This window comes from Caloenas nicobarica, chromosome 2 (genome assembly GCF_036013445.1).
Source record: "Caloenas nicobarica isolate bCalNic1 chromosome 2, bCalNic1.hap1, whole genome shotgun sequence".
Classification (NCBI taxonomy): domain Eukaryota; kingdom Metazoa; phylum Chordata; class Aves; order Columbiformes; family Columbidae; genus Caloenas; species Caloenas nicobarica.
Genome location: NC_088246.1, coordinates 23,205,750 through 23,222,699, shown reverse-complemented (window position 1 = coordinate 23,222,699; position 16,950 = coordinate 23,205,750). Strand labels below are relative to the sequence as shown.

At 41.1% G+C, this 16,950-nt stretch overlaps 1 protein-coding gene across 2 annotated transcripts in view; it reads right to left on the bottom strand.

The window, feature by feature from the left end:
• FAM171A1 (family with sequence similarity 171 member A1) overlaps window positions 1–16,950 on the bottom strand; it is an 89,967-nt gene that overhangs the window by 32,783 nt on the left and 40,234 nt on the right. The window contains exon 2 of one of the 2 annotated variants that reach the window (XM_065628337.1): window positions 2,248–2,475. In XM_065628337.1, the coding sequence (XP_065484409.1) occupies window positions 2,248–2,475 (228 nt within the window). Of the gene's footprint in view, window positions 1–2,220; window positions 2,476–16,950 lie in introns of those variants that run through there. The other variant, XM_065628338.1, reaches the window with a different exon arrangement.

Genomic DNA, 16,950 nt, shown 5'->3' with positions numbered 1-16,950 from the left:
TTAATACAAAAAATAACAGCCTAAGTATCTTGGGCCTTGGGCCTGAGCTTTTATGTCATGTCCCTTTTAAGGAGTAATTCAAATAACAACCCTATTAAATCTACATGGGGCATATCAAGTTGTAACTTGTTGTTTCTTTCATCAAAGTATTAAGTTCAAGGTACAGAAAGCAAAAGAAAGGATTCTACTCCCAATTAAATCAATGGCAAACTATCTACCAGTTTCAATGGGGGAAGATCAGAGGTGAAAGGAATCTATTTTCTGAGTTAAGCTCACATTTCAGCTGTGGAAAGATTTTGTGGAAACTGTATACAATTACTGCTCTTTAAACTTCAATGACTTACCAAAACAATGTTTGATTCCCTTCCCTCAAAATCAGTATTTAAGAAAAAGCAACAAACAAAAAACCTAACCAAACAAACTCCAAGTCACAGAAGAGCAGGTGGCATCCAAAAGACCTATGGCAGGGATATCAAACTCATTTTCACTGGAGGCCACATCAGCCTTGCAATTGCCTTCAAGGGGCCAAAGGTAATTTCAGGGCTGTATAAATATAGGAGTAGTATATTTATACAGTCCTAAAATGATGTTTGGCCCTTTGAAGGCAACCACAAGGCTGATGTGGCCCTCGGTGAAAATGAGTTTGACATCCCTGATATGGTATGATGAGTCAGAAAGATATGAGACACAAGGCGAGAAAAGGTTGAGGCAAGAAAAGATTGTTACACGCTTTAATCGTATATGATTGTGTCTTAAGAAAGTACATGAACTATATCGAGGAAGCTGAACTTCATCTTATTTAAACAGAAAAATAAATCAAGGAAAATTCTAAACAGTTACAGAAGAATTACGGTTGGAAGAGAGCTCTGGAGTCACCTGCTCCAACCAAGCAGTTGAGTTTTGAATATCTTTAAAGATGGAGACTTAGCAACCTTTCTGGACACCCTGCTCCAATATTTGACCACTACTGCTGTAAAAAAATCGTTTCCTTTTATTAATTTGAAACTCTCCTTGCAGCAACTCATTTCAGTTTCTTCTTTTTCTTTCACTATGCACCTAAGAGCCTGGCTTTGTCTTCGCTATAGCTCAATTAAGTAGCTGGAAAACATGGCAGAATATGGCAAAGGAAATGTGGAAGAAGTCAGTGTATTTTATCTGAAGCAAGCAGATGCAGATAAGTAAACAGCATGTTGAAATGCCTAAGGCATAATTCTGGGTTTGAAGAGATGCAAGTTCCTTTCCCCATCTGAAAATACATTCACTGCTTGACCTTGTGGCAAGTCATACAGTCCCTCTGGCTATATTGATAATAAACAAAATGGAGCCAATGCATGGGATTGAACACTGCACTGTGGTCATTTATACTATTTAAACATTAGTGCACTTAAAATCTTGCATGGATTTGGCCTGGGCTAATTATCAAATCTGAGGTAATATTTAGGTGTGATGTGGGTATAATATGAGCCTGAGACCATTCCCAAACTACTCGGACCCTAATTGTGGCTGGGGGTTAGAGGAAAGGCAGATGAAAACTGGGGATGTGACCTTCATCTAGATATCACATCTCAAGGTCTGAAAGCCACCCTCAATCTGTTCTATTTAGCAGTACAGAAATAGTCTTTGAGACTCAGTTTCCCCTCCTGTACAACTAATGTAAAGTCTCCCACTTCCCATAAAATTTTGAGGCATTCTCATAAAAACTAACATACAAATATTACTGTCATATTTGTTTGCCTGCAGAAGAAACAAACTATGCTACTTAAGTTAGAAAAAATCCTTACATCTGGATAACATAACTGTAGATTAAAACAGTCCTACTGACATGGCCAAGAACTGAAAGGCCTGGACTTTTTTTGTACACTACAGCCTACAGTGCAACAGTTGTTGTTACACCTTGGGAAAGAAATGACTGAGTACATCACAGCTGCTGAAACAAAGCACTTGAAAACAGAGTTCCCATTGAGAAAAAGATCTGGTACAGCTTTTATTTTCTGTGGAGCTGTAAGAGCACCAACAGTTGTTTGAAAACTGATGTAGTACTGTATCAAGGACAGCCAGGAACAGAGCGAATCCCTGCACAGCCCTGATGCCACAGTTCAACTGCGGAAAAAAACCTTGCCTTTTTTGAAACAGACAGATGTTCTTCCTCCCACCCAGGATCGCAAGCATTAAAACACATCATACAAAACTGTGTAACTTCTTTTAGATGCAAAGTCTTACCTCAGAACAAAAATAAAGGTCTCTTACCAGGCAATCTTACAGGTTTCCATGGTGCAGAATTTGGCACATATGCATGTTTACTAGCAGTCACTATCAGCTGATTGCCCAATTTATACTGAAACTTGAGGAAGGCAGTGCCATCTGTTCCTGAGGTTCCAGATGCAATGGAGATCTGGTTGGTAAAAATCTCAATGAAGGCTTCAGTTACTGGCTGATGTGTGCTGGCATCGCTTACATGGACCTTCAGCGTTACTTCTGTAATGACAAACAACCACAGCAATTATCATCTAAAAAGCTTCTGCAGGAGGCAGCAGTCAAAACATGCTGGCACACCAACGACCAAAAAGACACAGGGCTCACTGCTAATCTCTGATGCTCTGGTGCCAAATACCTCTTGTCCTGGCCTGCAGTTCTCCATTTTGGGTAGTCACTCTTTAGAGACACTGCAGATTCTGCCACAAGCCAGACCAGGTCCTGAATTATTGCCCTAGTGCTAACTGCAGCTGTGGAGGCATCTATATTCCACCCATGACCCACACATAGCTGGGCAGCACATCACCAGCTGCAGGTAATATTCCCTTTAATGGGCAATGCATCAGCCTCACAGTAGTATCACAATTCTAAATGCTATCAAACACCACATATTAGCCACGGATGGCATGGCACCGTAACCCTCTGTAAGGCCCCTGCCTTGCTGTGTGCCCTCACCCCCTTCTCTCTTTGTGTAGCAGAGGAACAGGGGAAATCTGCTGTGATGGAAGCCCAGGATGAAAGTGGGCAATGGAGTGGGCTGTGTCACAGTCAGAGATAGGAGAGACTGCCCCAGTGGGCATAGGACTTCCCTGGCGATGTCTAACTAAGACAGTGAAATCTCACAGGATCAGGTCCTTGTCCTCAAAGTACAGGACGACCAGGTGGGAAACGGAGCGCTAGCAGCGAGGAGGAGAGGAAAACGTCCCCTCTGGCCTCCCCATTCAATGGCCCTTTTTCCAAAGGGGCAAAAACATCACAGCCCCTAGTGACATCTGCTTGTCAGCCCTGGCACGACTGTGTCACCTGTCCCCACATAGCACTGGTGGCTATGAGGAGCAAAGCAGCGATGGTTAAGGCAGGCAGGAGAATCATAAGTCTTGCAGACATGCAGTCAGAAGCCAACACAATGGACTACATTTTCCTTGAGTAATTTGCCATTTTTCCAGAAACTAGTTACTTGTTTAAATGTTTCCAGATGTATAATATTTGTCCACCCTGGGGCACTCCTATGACTAAACCATGCATTGTGTCACCAGGCTTTTGTTACATAAAGTGGGGTGGCTTGTGCAAGACAGTCCCTCTGGAAGGCATTCCTCCACATCTACGATTATTTTTCTGCCCCTCCAATAGTTCCTGTGCTTCATGCTCTAAAGTAGCAGCTGTTGTCATGCAATGCTGTGTTGAAAAGACCCAGCAATGGTCCAATGCCTCCACCAAGCCACTCCTTGGATTTTTTCGTTTACAGTCATCTCATTCTCCTAAATGAGTACCTACCTCCCTTTTTTCCTCTCCTGCTCTCCCCTTTCTCTTGTTCTCGCCCTTGTCTTTGGAAATCCTGCTGTTCTTGCATGAAATCCCCTACCTCAGCTTACTCCATTCCCCAAGGTAGTAGAGGATATTTTGCAAACTCTCTTTTTGTGTCAGGGGAGTTCAGCCGCTAACAAGCAAGATGCTCACGCTCCATGTGCAACTCATTTTTTCATGTGCTACCCAGAAAACAGAGCATGATCTCCTCTTCATATTTATTTAAAAACAATATATTAGTTTCTACAGAATAGCGCTGGTAATACAGTCCTGTTATATTAGTACTGGTCATTAGGATTATAAGAACTTACTTTGATGTAAGCAAGAGCCAGCAAGACATAACACCAAGAAGAACAACAAAGAACAAAATCTCTGTTGTGAATTTCGACAGTGGAATGACACAACTGATTAAGCCGAGAAACATACTGTAACAATATAAAATTTTAAAAGGATGTCAAGATCTAATACAAAAATATCAGCACCTCTGTCCTAAGGTCATTTCAGCCAGAAAGATATCAGGACCTTCTATAAATGGAGACCTTCTGTCTGAAATCTCACAGTACAGAAAATACAAATATCCGGCAACCCTGACCAAAAACCCCATTAGAGAAATTAATCATCATTGCAGCCCTCACTTTAGAACTTGGCAATGGAGAATGCCAATTTAGAGGGGATCAGCATGAAATACATTCTGGCTATTAAAGATTCTGGACTTGTTCCCAGTTTTGCATTTAGTAGTCAAAGAAAACAATGTATATTGAAAAACAGTGTCCATACACTCTGGTGTGCACGTACAGAATGCCTCCTTAGAAACCTTGCCTTGACCACCAAGCAACTTGTGAAATCTTGTGTATATGAAAGGCAGCCGCATTAATTAAAGGAGGAACACATATGTATTTATGTATTTACAAACCACACATGTATTCACAAACGTGAGGGCAAAAAGCATTGTAACTTTTTATTTTCAAAATGTGCAGGAACAATATGCTTAGATCCAAAGCCAGATAGCTGAGATGTTAATGTTTCCCACTTTGAATTGCTTAGCAAAGAATGCTGAAGAACAGATGCGGTTAAGAATAATGGGTCATGCATTAAAGAAAAAGCAAGGAAACGGGACAAACTGAACATTGTGGTTAGCAATTTCAGTAATATGAAAGTTTAGCCTTTTCTAAAACAACCACATATAAGAAGGAACCAAGGAGGTCTGGAATATTAAATACTAATCAAGAAGAGGATAAGAAAACAACAGAAGTATAAAATCTATTCGATTCCTTATAGACACCCAAAATTCTAGAATAGAGACTACTTGTAAAATTGACGGATAAACAAAAATTTTTCCGTATACACAAATCCAGCTCTCTCTTTCCAAACAAGAGAGCTAGCCATGGGTATCTCCAGTAGGAAATTCCTTTATCCTTCACTCTATAGCTATATAAGGGCTTCTGTCTCTGTCCTTCTCTCTTTCTGACAAGGAAGGATAAGGGTTTCCAAAATCTTGTTTCCAAGCGGAAACGCCGAAGGCCATCACCCAAGATGGAACACTGGTGTCCTGAAAGGCAACAGACTGGAACTGTTCTTCCAAACCACAGTCCCTGGGTCAGACATTGGGCTTTTTTTCCTCCTTCTTTTTAATATTTAGACTTGTTCCTTCCCTGAGAAGACAGAGAAAATCCTAGCAGCCTGAACAACTCTAATTCTTTTTCATGTGCTATCTTCCCTGACATCCGTGTGAAATGTATACAACTTGCCTAATTCAGGGCTTTCTCCCACGCAACAGCTCCTTTTTCTTCTTATCTAATACAGCAGTGAAGTCATAAACACTAAACCTGCATTATCACAGTAATTTCCACAGCAACAGAATGATTACAAGCTTTAAACTGGAGAGAACAATCTATAAAGAGAGACTGCTATGAAAACTTAAAGCTATAGAATAAGTTTCAGAATTGTTAGGAGATATTCAGGCACTTCTTGAGAACAGGAGGACAGAAGAAGGGAAAGCAGCAGAGTAAGGAGAGCAAGTGATCCAAGACCAGTGTGACCTCAAATTAATAGGGAAGTCTTAGACCAAAGCATTAAGTATACTAAAAGAAGAATTTAATTAGAAAAAGCTGCTTAGAAGACTCATTAATAGTTAAGGAATAAAGTCTTTAAAATATCTGGCAAACGTTTTAGTTGGTATTCTCAACAAAACAGTGGGGATCAAGTAGATAGATTATTCTTGAGTTTTACAGCCTACCACAGCAAGGAGCTCACACAGTATTAAAGACACATGGACTCAGAGGGTGAAGGATATCTGCAGTGAGTGGGGAAGATGATGGAGGCAGGGAACTGAAAGCACTGCAGATGAACATGGAGAACATGAACTGATAAAGAGAAGCGTGCTTCATTTTTCTGCAGATTTGTAATACTGTTGTGCTTTCTATTACTTACTACAGTGGCAATATTCAGTTACTAAGTTCTGAAAGAGCAAGGCAGGTGGGCACAGGTAGGGCCAGACTAATCTGTCTGCGCCACTAACGTGTGCCCTGCTATTATTTTCCTACAGGAATGTTTCACGTCCAAAGCAAGAGCCACTTACATTAACTGTTCATTTCCAGGAGACAAGCCATGGGCAAAGATACCCTGTCTGGATGGGCAAAAAGACTGTGTCCCTGTCCAAAGGCGCAGCTAGGAATGGGGCTGCTCGCAAACGTTAAATAGTGGAAGCCACCTGGGAAACCCTGCAAACCTGGCTTTGAGAATCCCAAAGCTAGGTGGGAAAAGGATGTTAGTGGGAAAACAGCAAATACAGGGTTACATTCCACAAAAATATCAAGGTTGCTGTATGTGTATGCTCAAGCAAGTAAGTCTAGCCTAAATCTCTTTTCTTCTATTCCTTTGTCTTATTTCAGCAGTCATATCTCTTTTTCAAACAAGCACAAACCAAAACTACCAGTTACAGTGAAAACAGCTGCTTAAGTGTAACTCCCTCCCAGTTTTCTAGTACTAAATTTATTATCAGCTATATAAAACCCCCTAGCATCTCCAAGGTCATAATTTGGGAAAGTGAAATAAAAAAAAAAAGACAAAAAAAGCCCTTACATGTTAGCGTTCCAGTCCAGAATCCCATCTGTCTTCTTAATCTGATTTTTGAGATTTTACTAAATCTAAACTTTCTCCGAGCAATCCTTCCTGTGCCATCTGCTTTATGAGCCGTACTGCCTCCTCTGAACTACAAGTAACCTTAAAACAACTATTTCTGCAGTTGCAACCCCTCTTCTTAGACTCACAACTGCTTTTTATATTGCTGTGAACTCCCAGTTTGAGAACTGTTTCCTTCAGCGCTGGTACCACCAGGACTGTCTGCTATAACCAAACTCCTGAAAAGTGAAAAGTACTGGTTTTTGTTGTTGTTTTGTTGTTTGTTTTATTCTGTTACATAGCAAGAAAAATCGTGAGTGATCTGACCGATGACACGTTGTTAGATCTCAAATACTGAAATAAACAGAGAAAAGTTATGACACAGATTGGAAGTCAAAGATTACAATCTTCTTTAGGTCCCAATCCTGCAGTTTGGTTTCTGTGCGCACACCCGTGTCAGGCAGACTCCCGCTGACGTCTGCTGTACAGATGATCTCTTTTGGGAACAGGCTGACACAGGCAGCCATTATCACTTATCTTTTCCTCTGGGGGTCCCTTATCCATGGACAATGTCAGGATATTGCCAAAGAAAGAGATATTTAAATTATCTAGGTTTTGATTAGAGAAAGAAAACTTCCTGCTCATTTAAAAAATGCTATTATGAACTTTATTTAAAATAAAATTGTGTTTTCCACTCTGACTGAACTTACTGGCAATATGCCTGGTTTTGAATCCTACATGCCGAGTGGATAAGCCTTTCTGCCTCTTAACCTTTTGCCCATGTGCGAGGTCACCCCTCAGCCAAACAAAAGGATTTTCATTTATCTAAAGGAAAACATTTTCCTAGAAAAAGGAGTGTTCCTGAGCCCCTAGCCACAGATGCCAACTCAAGCATTTACATATCGTCATATCTTTCTAATGTACTGCATCGAGAAGGCTTTACTGACAACCAAGCCACAAAATAGTAGCAGAGTAAGTTTATATGAACAAAAAACCAGAATTGCATATGTAAAATCCCTCCAGAAACACACAAACTCTAGTCTTCAATGATGTGGTCACCCGAAAAGTAAGTTCACATGTACCACCTCAAATAGCAAACTAAGTGTGCTTGCAGAAGATTCACAGCCACAGTGGATGACATCCTCTGTTCAGAACAGACTCTTCCATACTACAGGAAAACTAGCGGTGCTGCACAGCCATCCCCTCCACCACAGGTGACCAGCATCTCAACTGGGGTGAGTGTCTGCCACTGATTTCCAGGGAACCCTACCACGTAGAGGGTGGGATGCAGGAGGTCTGCTTCTGCTCATCGTTGGTTCAGCCATTCTCAACACTGCACCAGGGCTGCTGCAGTCCCAGGCACCGAGCAGAAAGATCCTCACTTCTGTCTACAGCACTGGTCAGACCTCCAGTAAGGACAACACAATGGGGCTTGGTTCTGAAGCCCAGACTTCAAGGATTTAGAAGGCAGAGAGGTTCAGAAACGAGCCACATAAAAACCCAGGGGACAGGGAAGCAGCCTTGGGACCTGCTGTCTGAAGAACTCGTCCTCTTCGGTTATTGCGAGAGAAGGCTGGATCACTGTGCGTAACAGGGAGACAGCAAAAAAAAGTCAGCTGAGGACCTCTAGTCTTGCTGACAGAGGTACAGTATGACCCAACAGTTGCACACTGAACTTCAGCAAATTCAGGTGTCATTTCTTAGCAACCACAGCACAGCTTACTAGATGGCAGATTCACTTGTACTGACGGACTATGGGAATATATATATTTTTAAATAGCTTTTAGTGCTAGGTGCTTCACTAAGGTTTACAACTAATGTTTAATTATGAAATTAATAGAATTAATGTTTGATTCTGTAACATTTATGAAGTCAAACCAAATGGTTGTCTCCGGTGGGTTTTTTTTAGCACTGCAATCTGAATTTGCTAAACATTTTTCTGCTTTACAGGTCATGGAGAAGGCTATATCAGTATGGTCCTCTGCACGCTCTGAGTACTTGCAGTGTGATGACTATAATTAACTCTCACACCTCTCACACCTCAGAAGCCAAGAAGGAACTTTTGTCCCCCAAACACCGGATGGACTGTGATTTCTGAGTTTCTCTTTTATCCCTCTTTGCCGTTCCTCAGAAACAGCAGAGATCTGATGCAACAGGAGCTGCATAATCCAGTCTCTTCGCGGTTGCGGAGAAGACCGCTGTGACGCCCAATCGATGCATCCTGCTCACTGCATCTCAGCAGACACGCAGGATCCAGCGTCCTGGAGGAGACGGCTGCTCCCGGGTGGCACTTGAGGCTTTTCTGCCCTTCTCTGCAGCACAGTTTGATCCATCTGCATTTCTCATCTAACATTCCTTGCCACTGCAAGTGCCTCAGGCATTGCTGGCACGGTCGCTGGTTCCTCTAGTGCACAAGAATTTTAAATTCCAGAGGGCTGAAATGGTTTATCTTAGCTAAAATAATTAAACTCAATCCCTAGTATTCAAATAAAGCAAAGTCATCTGTGATATGAAGGTCAGACAGGTGCCCTACTTGCCTCTTCAGGTTTAAAATCTATCAAACGAAGCAACTGGAAACTAAAATTATAAATATGTTAGTTTATCTCAAAATACATTATTTCACAGTGATAACACACACAAATTCTAATAAAATGTCACAAAAGGACCTCTAGTACAAGAACTAGAGCAATTTGTGCCACTTCCAGTGACAACCAGGCTACTACACAACCTTGTACTAAAGAGGGAGGGAGGGTCAGTTAAAGGATAATAAAATTAAGACATTCATCACACAACTGTCCAACATTTAAAAGAAGTTTTGCATATCCTGACCTGCCAGAGCCTAGAGCATTACCAACAAAATTAATTTCTTGAAAAAAAAGGTAGGAATTGCTTTAATTAAAAAAGTGAGAGCTATATGCATAATGCCCAGATGAGACTCTGATACCCTATTGTTAAGTGATTAAACAAGCATTTATAATTAACTTGAAACTCACACGGCTATGAAACTCATGAATAGCAATAGTTGCATTAACAGGTCTGCCTTTGATCTCTACAGGAACTGTGCATGACACAAACTAATTTAATTTCCAAACCTTGTATTTTAGACATGGAATTATATAAAGATACTGCCACAGAGCGCAGATGGAATTTGAGTTTCAAAGCTTTAGCTTGCCACACGCATAACGCACTCTTTGCAAGACATGAAAAAGTAATCCCTGCTTAAAACTCTCATTTTTTTTCCTAATGGAGTCCTTGGAAACTCTGTTTGGAGATCAAAATGGAATGGAAAGTTAATGCACCAATATTTTTCAGTTGCTGACCATTAGAGTTCTCCACTGACTCGAAACGACCGCAGATGATTTTGCAACATCAGCTCTGAGGATAACAACACACTGAGCTCAGCCACGCACAGCTCACAGGGGTTTTAAGCCAACTTTATACCTACTGCATCACCAGTCTAGGCTGGGGAAGGGCAGAAAGGGAAAGCTTGGATTTGCCTAGCCATGAATGGATGTGCTAAATTTTCTTGGAACAACTTTTTCCCAACTCTATTAATAATAGTATGCATCTGATGAAAACAATTTAAAGCAAATGTATTCCATGTTTAAGTGAACCAGTGTATGTGCAACGGGGCAGGGGAGAGACAAGCACTTTTTTTCCTTACTTCCAAGTAGCTTTAATCTCAGGTTTAAACTCTACTTATATCCAAAACCTGTTGTGAAAGCAAAACTAGATGTCGCTTTGGAAGAGTGTATTTTTACTTGAGCTGTTTGCCTTTTTTTAAACAAGCTCCTGTAACAAATTCAAACAAACCCAATGCAAGTGACTCTCTACATACCCATAGCAGTAAATCCACTTCCACTTTCATCTGCGTAATCCACTGATTTGAGCTAATGCAGGTACAGAGGCAAATTCTTGCGTTAAAATTTTATCTAGGCACTTTCATGTTCTCTTTTTTCAAATAACTAAATAGACAATTTATATTCACCTCTCTCCTTGAAGAGGTTATCCTCAGCTGGCAGATGGCAAAATTAAGCATAGGTGAAGCTACACATGGTGACAACCTCATTCCTCCAGCCCTGCCAGCCGGAGCAGAGAGCTCTGTGGGCTGATGAGGAGCTCGGCACTGCTGCTCAGCCACTCCCGGGCAAAACCAGGAGCAGCCCTTTCTCTCCACCTCCATGGCCTGGCTCTGGACTCCTGCTCCTTCTCTTGCGCTGCTCTGTGGCTCCTTGGACCTGTGACCATGCTGGCTCCATTAACTGACCCAGCACAGCACCACTCTAACAAAATGAATGGCTTCTTGCCAAGTTATCAGGTTGAACTGCTGAAGAAGCGCAGCCCCAAGCACCAAAATCAGCAGAAGGGGCAGGTGTGGGGGTGGAGAGGCATGAAGTCTTCTGGCCAAGTGCAACACTGGTGGAGGAAAAGAGAGGAACTGAGACCACTCCAGCTGGTTCACAGGCAATTAGGTCAGCTTGGCTGTACCACCCAACCGTAGCCCGAGAGTCCTCCTTGAGTAACTGCACCCCTACGGTCACTTTGGATGGGTGCCCATCCCTCTCCAGACTTAGATAAGCCTTAGGTCAGCATTTGAGATGAACGGTTGTGGTCTACCTTTATTCTGCATTAATCCCAAATAACAGAAGGCTTGCCACATCCCGACGACGGTCCCTCCAGCACCGCAGGAGTCAAATCCCTGGCTCCGCAAAGGGAGGATGCTGTGACAGCGCCAGGGAAGGGGATGATTTGCAACAGTCAGGACTTTCACACGGGCACTACACAGGGTTTACAACCACTCTTGAATACCCAAAAGCCTCTACAGCCACAGTTGGTATTTGTGTCTGGGTGGAGGGAGGAGGTTGCTGCTGATTCCTCCCAACCCTAAAAAGTATGCTTTCCTTAGCATCTCTACGTGACAGTTGCTGTGACCTCTGTTTTGTCCTCACTATAGCACTGGGATTAATCACCCCGCAACGTGCCTACGCTGAAACTTTCTTATCCTCCAAAAATTTTTATTGTAATTCCAGGTTTTTGAAATTTTTCTCTTCAAAACAATGTTTACATTTCCTCATTTAGAATAATTAATTTGTGATCTAGGTCTTCTAGATAACGAAAACTTCAAATAAAATAGGACCCACTTCAGTTCCCTTCATCCTAACACTGTACAGCATCCCCAGCTTGACACACAGCCATTTGTCATTACCCTTTGTTTACTCCTTTATCCAATCTCAGTCATACAGAAGAAGCCTCCTCATCCAAGTCAATTAATTTTTCAGTTACTGTTTTTGAACCAGGCTGCTGTACTCTCTATATTTCAACTATGATGACTGCATATATATGCAGAGCGTAACATCTGACTCAGCAACCAAAACTTGCTTCAGCTTAAATTATCATAACAGCCATGGTGATCTTAATTCTTGGCAGGGGATTAATTTTAGGAATGTTAAGATTCCATGAGAAATAAAATTTCTAACAGACTAAAATTATGAATTTTAAAAAATAACTGTCTATCCTTCTACACTAGAAGTCAATTATAAGTCAGTTATAATTTCACTTGCAATGTTCAGATTCTTACAGACTAAGTTTACATAAAAAGACAAAGTTCCAATGACCAGGGTTTTGATATGCTGTTCATCCAGGTTCATTGCTTTCCACAACTGGGAAGAGCACTGGAGCGTGCCTTTGTATTTCTTGGTCACTTTGCAGCTCTGATTCCCTGTGGTGCTTGTCATGGTCCCATAACTACCACTGTAGGTAGGAGACAAAGGTGTTCAACCTGGAGGTCTGTGGTCCAGGCTTTGGGAACATGTGAAAGGGACTTGGAGAAGCATGTTTGCTTAAGATGTGTGTGTCGTGGTTTAACCTGAGCTAGCAATATGACCACAATAGCCGCTCGCTCACTCCCCCTACTCACCTCACAAATAGGGAGAGAATCGAAAGGGAAGGGAGAAATTTGGATTGAGATAAACACAGTTTAATAAAATAACAAAATATGAATACACTACTAGTAAATACATATATATATATATATCTAAAAAAGAAATAGAATATAAAAGATACTCAACCCAATTCCTCATGAACTCCATCCACACCAAGCAGCCTGTCCCAGGCAGCAGCACCTGGTCCTGAACAGCTGATCCCAGAGAGAGAAAAGAGAAAAAGGCAGAAAGGCCCAGAGGCCTCTGCAAAATGGCAGGATGACAAAAGATCAAACTAAAGAAAGTCCCAAAAAGAACTCCCCAAACAGGTCTTTGTCCCAGCTCCAACAAAAAGATAGAAGAGAGAGAGAAAGCAGAAGATCTCTTGAAATATGAAGCATGATGCTAATGGCATGGAATATTCTCATTGATCAGCCTGGCTGTCAGTCAAGCTCTGCCCGATCTCTGCCCTCCTTACTAGCTGCCTCACACCTGTGGGCAGAGCTCAGAGTGTCCTTGGCTCTCAGATCAGAGCAATTAAAAACATTAATTCTGTCCTGGGGTGTTATCTTCTCGTTCTCAAACTAAATTCAAACAACGACTGTGCTAGCTACGAAAAAGAAAGGTTTCTAACCGCATGAAGAAAATTAACTCGTTTTCAGTCAAACCAGCACAATGTGTAATTGCCTGCCTAGGGGAACCTGAAGGGGTGGGCACTCTGCTGAAGGACTCCTGGGGTTCACAAATTAAAATATTGAAAACCAACAAACCACAGCAGTAATGGCTGATCAAACAAATCAATGAGTTATCTGTTCTCTTTAGAGATAATTCTGAATGTAAAGTGCTGTGACTGGCAAATGAATGACGGAAGACACCTCAGAGGAGATGGGCCAGGGTGACCTGCCCTGGAGCTCAGAGAATAATGCAGGGTGTGACTGTCCACAGCTGCTGCAAACAGAGCTGACTTCATCTCAACACAATGGGACCTGAGGGTAGCCTTCGTTTTAGATCAACAGCTGTGTCAGTTGAGTCAATCAACTGACTCACTACACTGAGTAGATCAAATCTTTCTCCCCAGATCTTTGAAAGAGGGAGAATGTTCCCTAGACCAGCATGGGGAGTGGGTGTATACATGGCTCAGCTTAGCATAGAGTATAAAAACTGAACAACTAACAATAGAAATAAATTTGAAGAGAACAATGGGCTTGAGCTGGTTTCAAACCAAATATTCCTCCTCAGCAGCTGGTGATGCCCAGCATTGTCATGGTGAGCGTGTTATAGAGATCAGCAACAGGTATCACACATCGGTGTTGTGATTGAACTATTATTGCCATTTCTGTATTTCCTATTTGCCAAGTGCAAATTACATTGGTATTGTGATTTCGATGTATTTAGTATCACTGTGCTACATCAAAAGTCCCATGTAACATTAAATATCTTCAAATAAGTATATTGCATATTAAACATGATACCCTCCATGTGTGGCTACTTGAAAAAGCCCAGTCAGTGAGTACAGGAATCTGATAAATGCTCGTATTATTTACTAGTTTGTCCATTTGAGAACAGAAAAAGGTTATTTCTCATACTCGGGCATAAACTCATTTTAGATATTTATATCTGCAAACATCACTCTGCTTAAGCTCTCTCCCACAGCACAGAATCCCTCAGATTCTTTCATTTAACCTCTTCTGTTCCTCATACTCATGCTGCAAAACACACATTACTATTTAAAAGCAACACTATCACGAAGGGCTGCTGGCATTCTTACTTTGACAAATACATCCACTTCCCCGTTAACAAGCAGATACATAGAGCTGAAAACATTCCGGTGGCACTCTCTGCTTCCCTGGTGCAGGCAGCAACATGAATATTTTGTAGGCCACTTAGTCTATGCATTAAAAGAGCGTTTTAAAGTATTATGCTGGCTTAAACAGCTGTATGTTTGGTAAGAGATCAACTGCGTACAGGCAATGTTTAAAGGGGAAGCAGAAGGCAGGAATTTCTAATTAACCGAATCATGCAGACACTAGACATACATACCTGCACACATATATGTATGCTAAACTGAACTGAAAATACAAGGTACAGCTAATCACACTAAAAATGTCAAGTTTCCTTGACACTATCAGTCCATATCACTGCCCTGAAACTCATTCTAAAAATAAGTTTACAAATACTTTCTTGAAGTTAAGAGAATATGTATTTCATGCAGGGATACAATATTGTGCTTGCTTGTTTGCAATTCTGTTCTCACATTCACAAAGGAACTGCTAGGAAAAACAACAGTATACAACAGTTAACCAATATTTTAAATGAGCCAGTCCAATAAATGAAAAATCTATCCTACCCTATTTAGTCATACATACAATTCCAGTGAGTACTACAGGAGCGCTAACCACCATGTAAATATGTAGAACAGATATAAAGAATCCTCATCTTACCTTCTGAAATTTGACAGCTTTAGGAAATCTATAACTATCAATTTTTAGCAATATATTCAGGATCTCTTTCATGCTACACATTATTTTATTTGACATCCACTTCTCTGAACTACTATACACTTAATTTTAAAGTTCAGATAATTTCAACACGTCCTGGGATCTGGGAAATTAACATTTTGCAATACGAAAACAAGGTACTCTTCCTGCTTTGCCAAGCATATGTTCTAAATCAAAATGGCTCTTCACTCTCTTCCCCTCTTCACATTAGGCCCTGGTAAAAGACCTAAATACATAACCCAATGGATGTGTGTGTGCATACACACACTCATAACTCAGACCAAGCAGTTTTAGAAGAAAGCTGATGTGTTTATTTCAGCACCTGGTCTAATACCACACAAGTGGCCATTTGTTCTCTTGAGGTTACAAAATTACTTAGAGTAATTTGGTCATTTTGGTAATTTTGAGTAAGAGGACAGCAGATTGCCATTACTGCTCAAAGCCAGCGCAAATTCCCAGGCATCCTTGTGCTACTGTACTAGCACAACAAATATTTTAGCCACCAGCTGGCAGAGTTTTAAAGAGCATACAAGGTAGAGAGGCTAGGAGATCCAGCAGCACTCATCCAGTAGGAACTGGATGTCTACTCTAAGGATGCTGATGGTCAGCTGAGTTGCCTTAGATGTTTACAGAGAGAAAAGGACTTAAGGTCCACTGCTCCAGTACAGTATCAGCCAATGCAGCACAGCAAAACCATGATAGATCTTATTCTACATAGTTACAACAAAATTATACAGGCACACTAACATCCTCTACCCACATACGTGTGGATACAGGAGAGACAAAATAACTAAAAATCAAATTACCTTAGATGGCAACGCAAAACCGCATAGCTGCAGACTCAATTTTCTCCCAGAAATGGCTGACTTACGCTAATGCCAAAATGTTCAATGTGAGCAAGAAGGATTTTAACTTCAGCTTTGGACCATTCAATCAGATACTCCCATCTGAGTGCATAGTCACAAAGTGTGGCAAGTAACAATCAATAATAGCTAATGTGAATGAAACAACCTTTAATATTTGAAATTTAAGCTCATCTTTCTAGCCATTAAATGAATATTAAAATTGGGCTGAAATTATTGTGTGGTTATATTCACATGGACCACAAAATCCTTGGGATCATAAATCACACATAATATGCAAGATAATACCTCAGTTTAGACACTCATAGTGTAAAGATACTAATTTAAAACGTGGTGATTCTTACGTTACCTGCAGTACCAATGCCAAGCAAAATACACTTAATAGTCTTTTAAATGGGTATGCTTACATAAAAAATATTGCTGTCTACTTTGGGGCCTGCTTTTGAAATTCATTTTTGTTACTGCCATGTTAAAACTGCAGTGAGGTGGGTGGAATTTCTTAAAATCTCTTTTTCAACTTGGAACCTCAGCAAAATTATTTTCCAGAGCCACTGCTTCAATTCCCTTAGCAGAAAGGACTTCTGGAAAATCAAAGGGATACCTGTGAAGCATAAAAGGTGAGATTTCATGATTCACTTAGGGATGCAGTGCTAAACTTGCTGTCAACAAAGACAGTGGCAGGAACAGATGGCTTTGTGGGCCATAAGTTACTTTTGCACCATGCCTATCCTTTCCCACAAACTAGAGGGGTTTCCTGGTAAAATGCCGTGG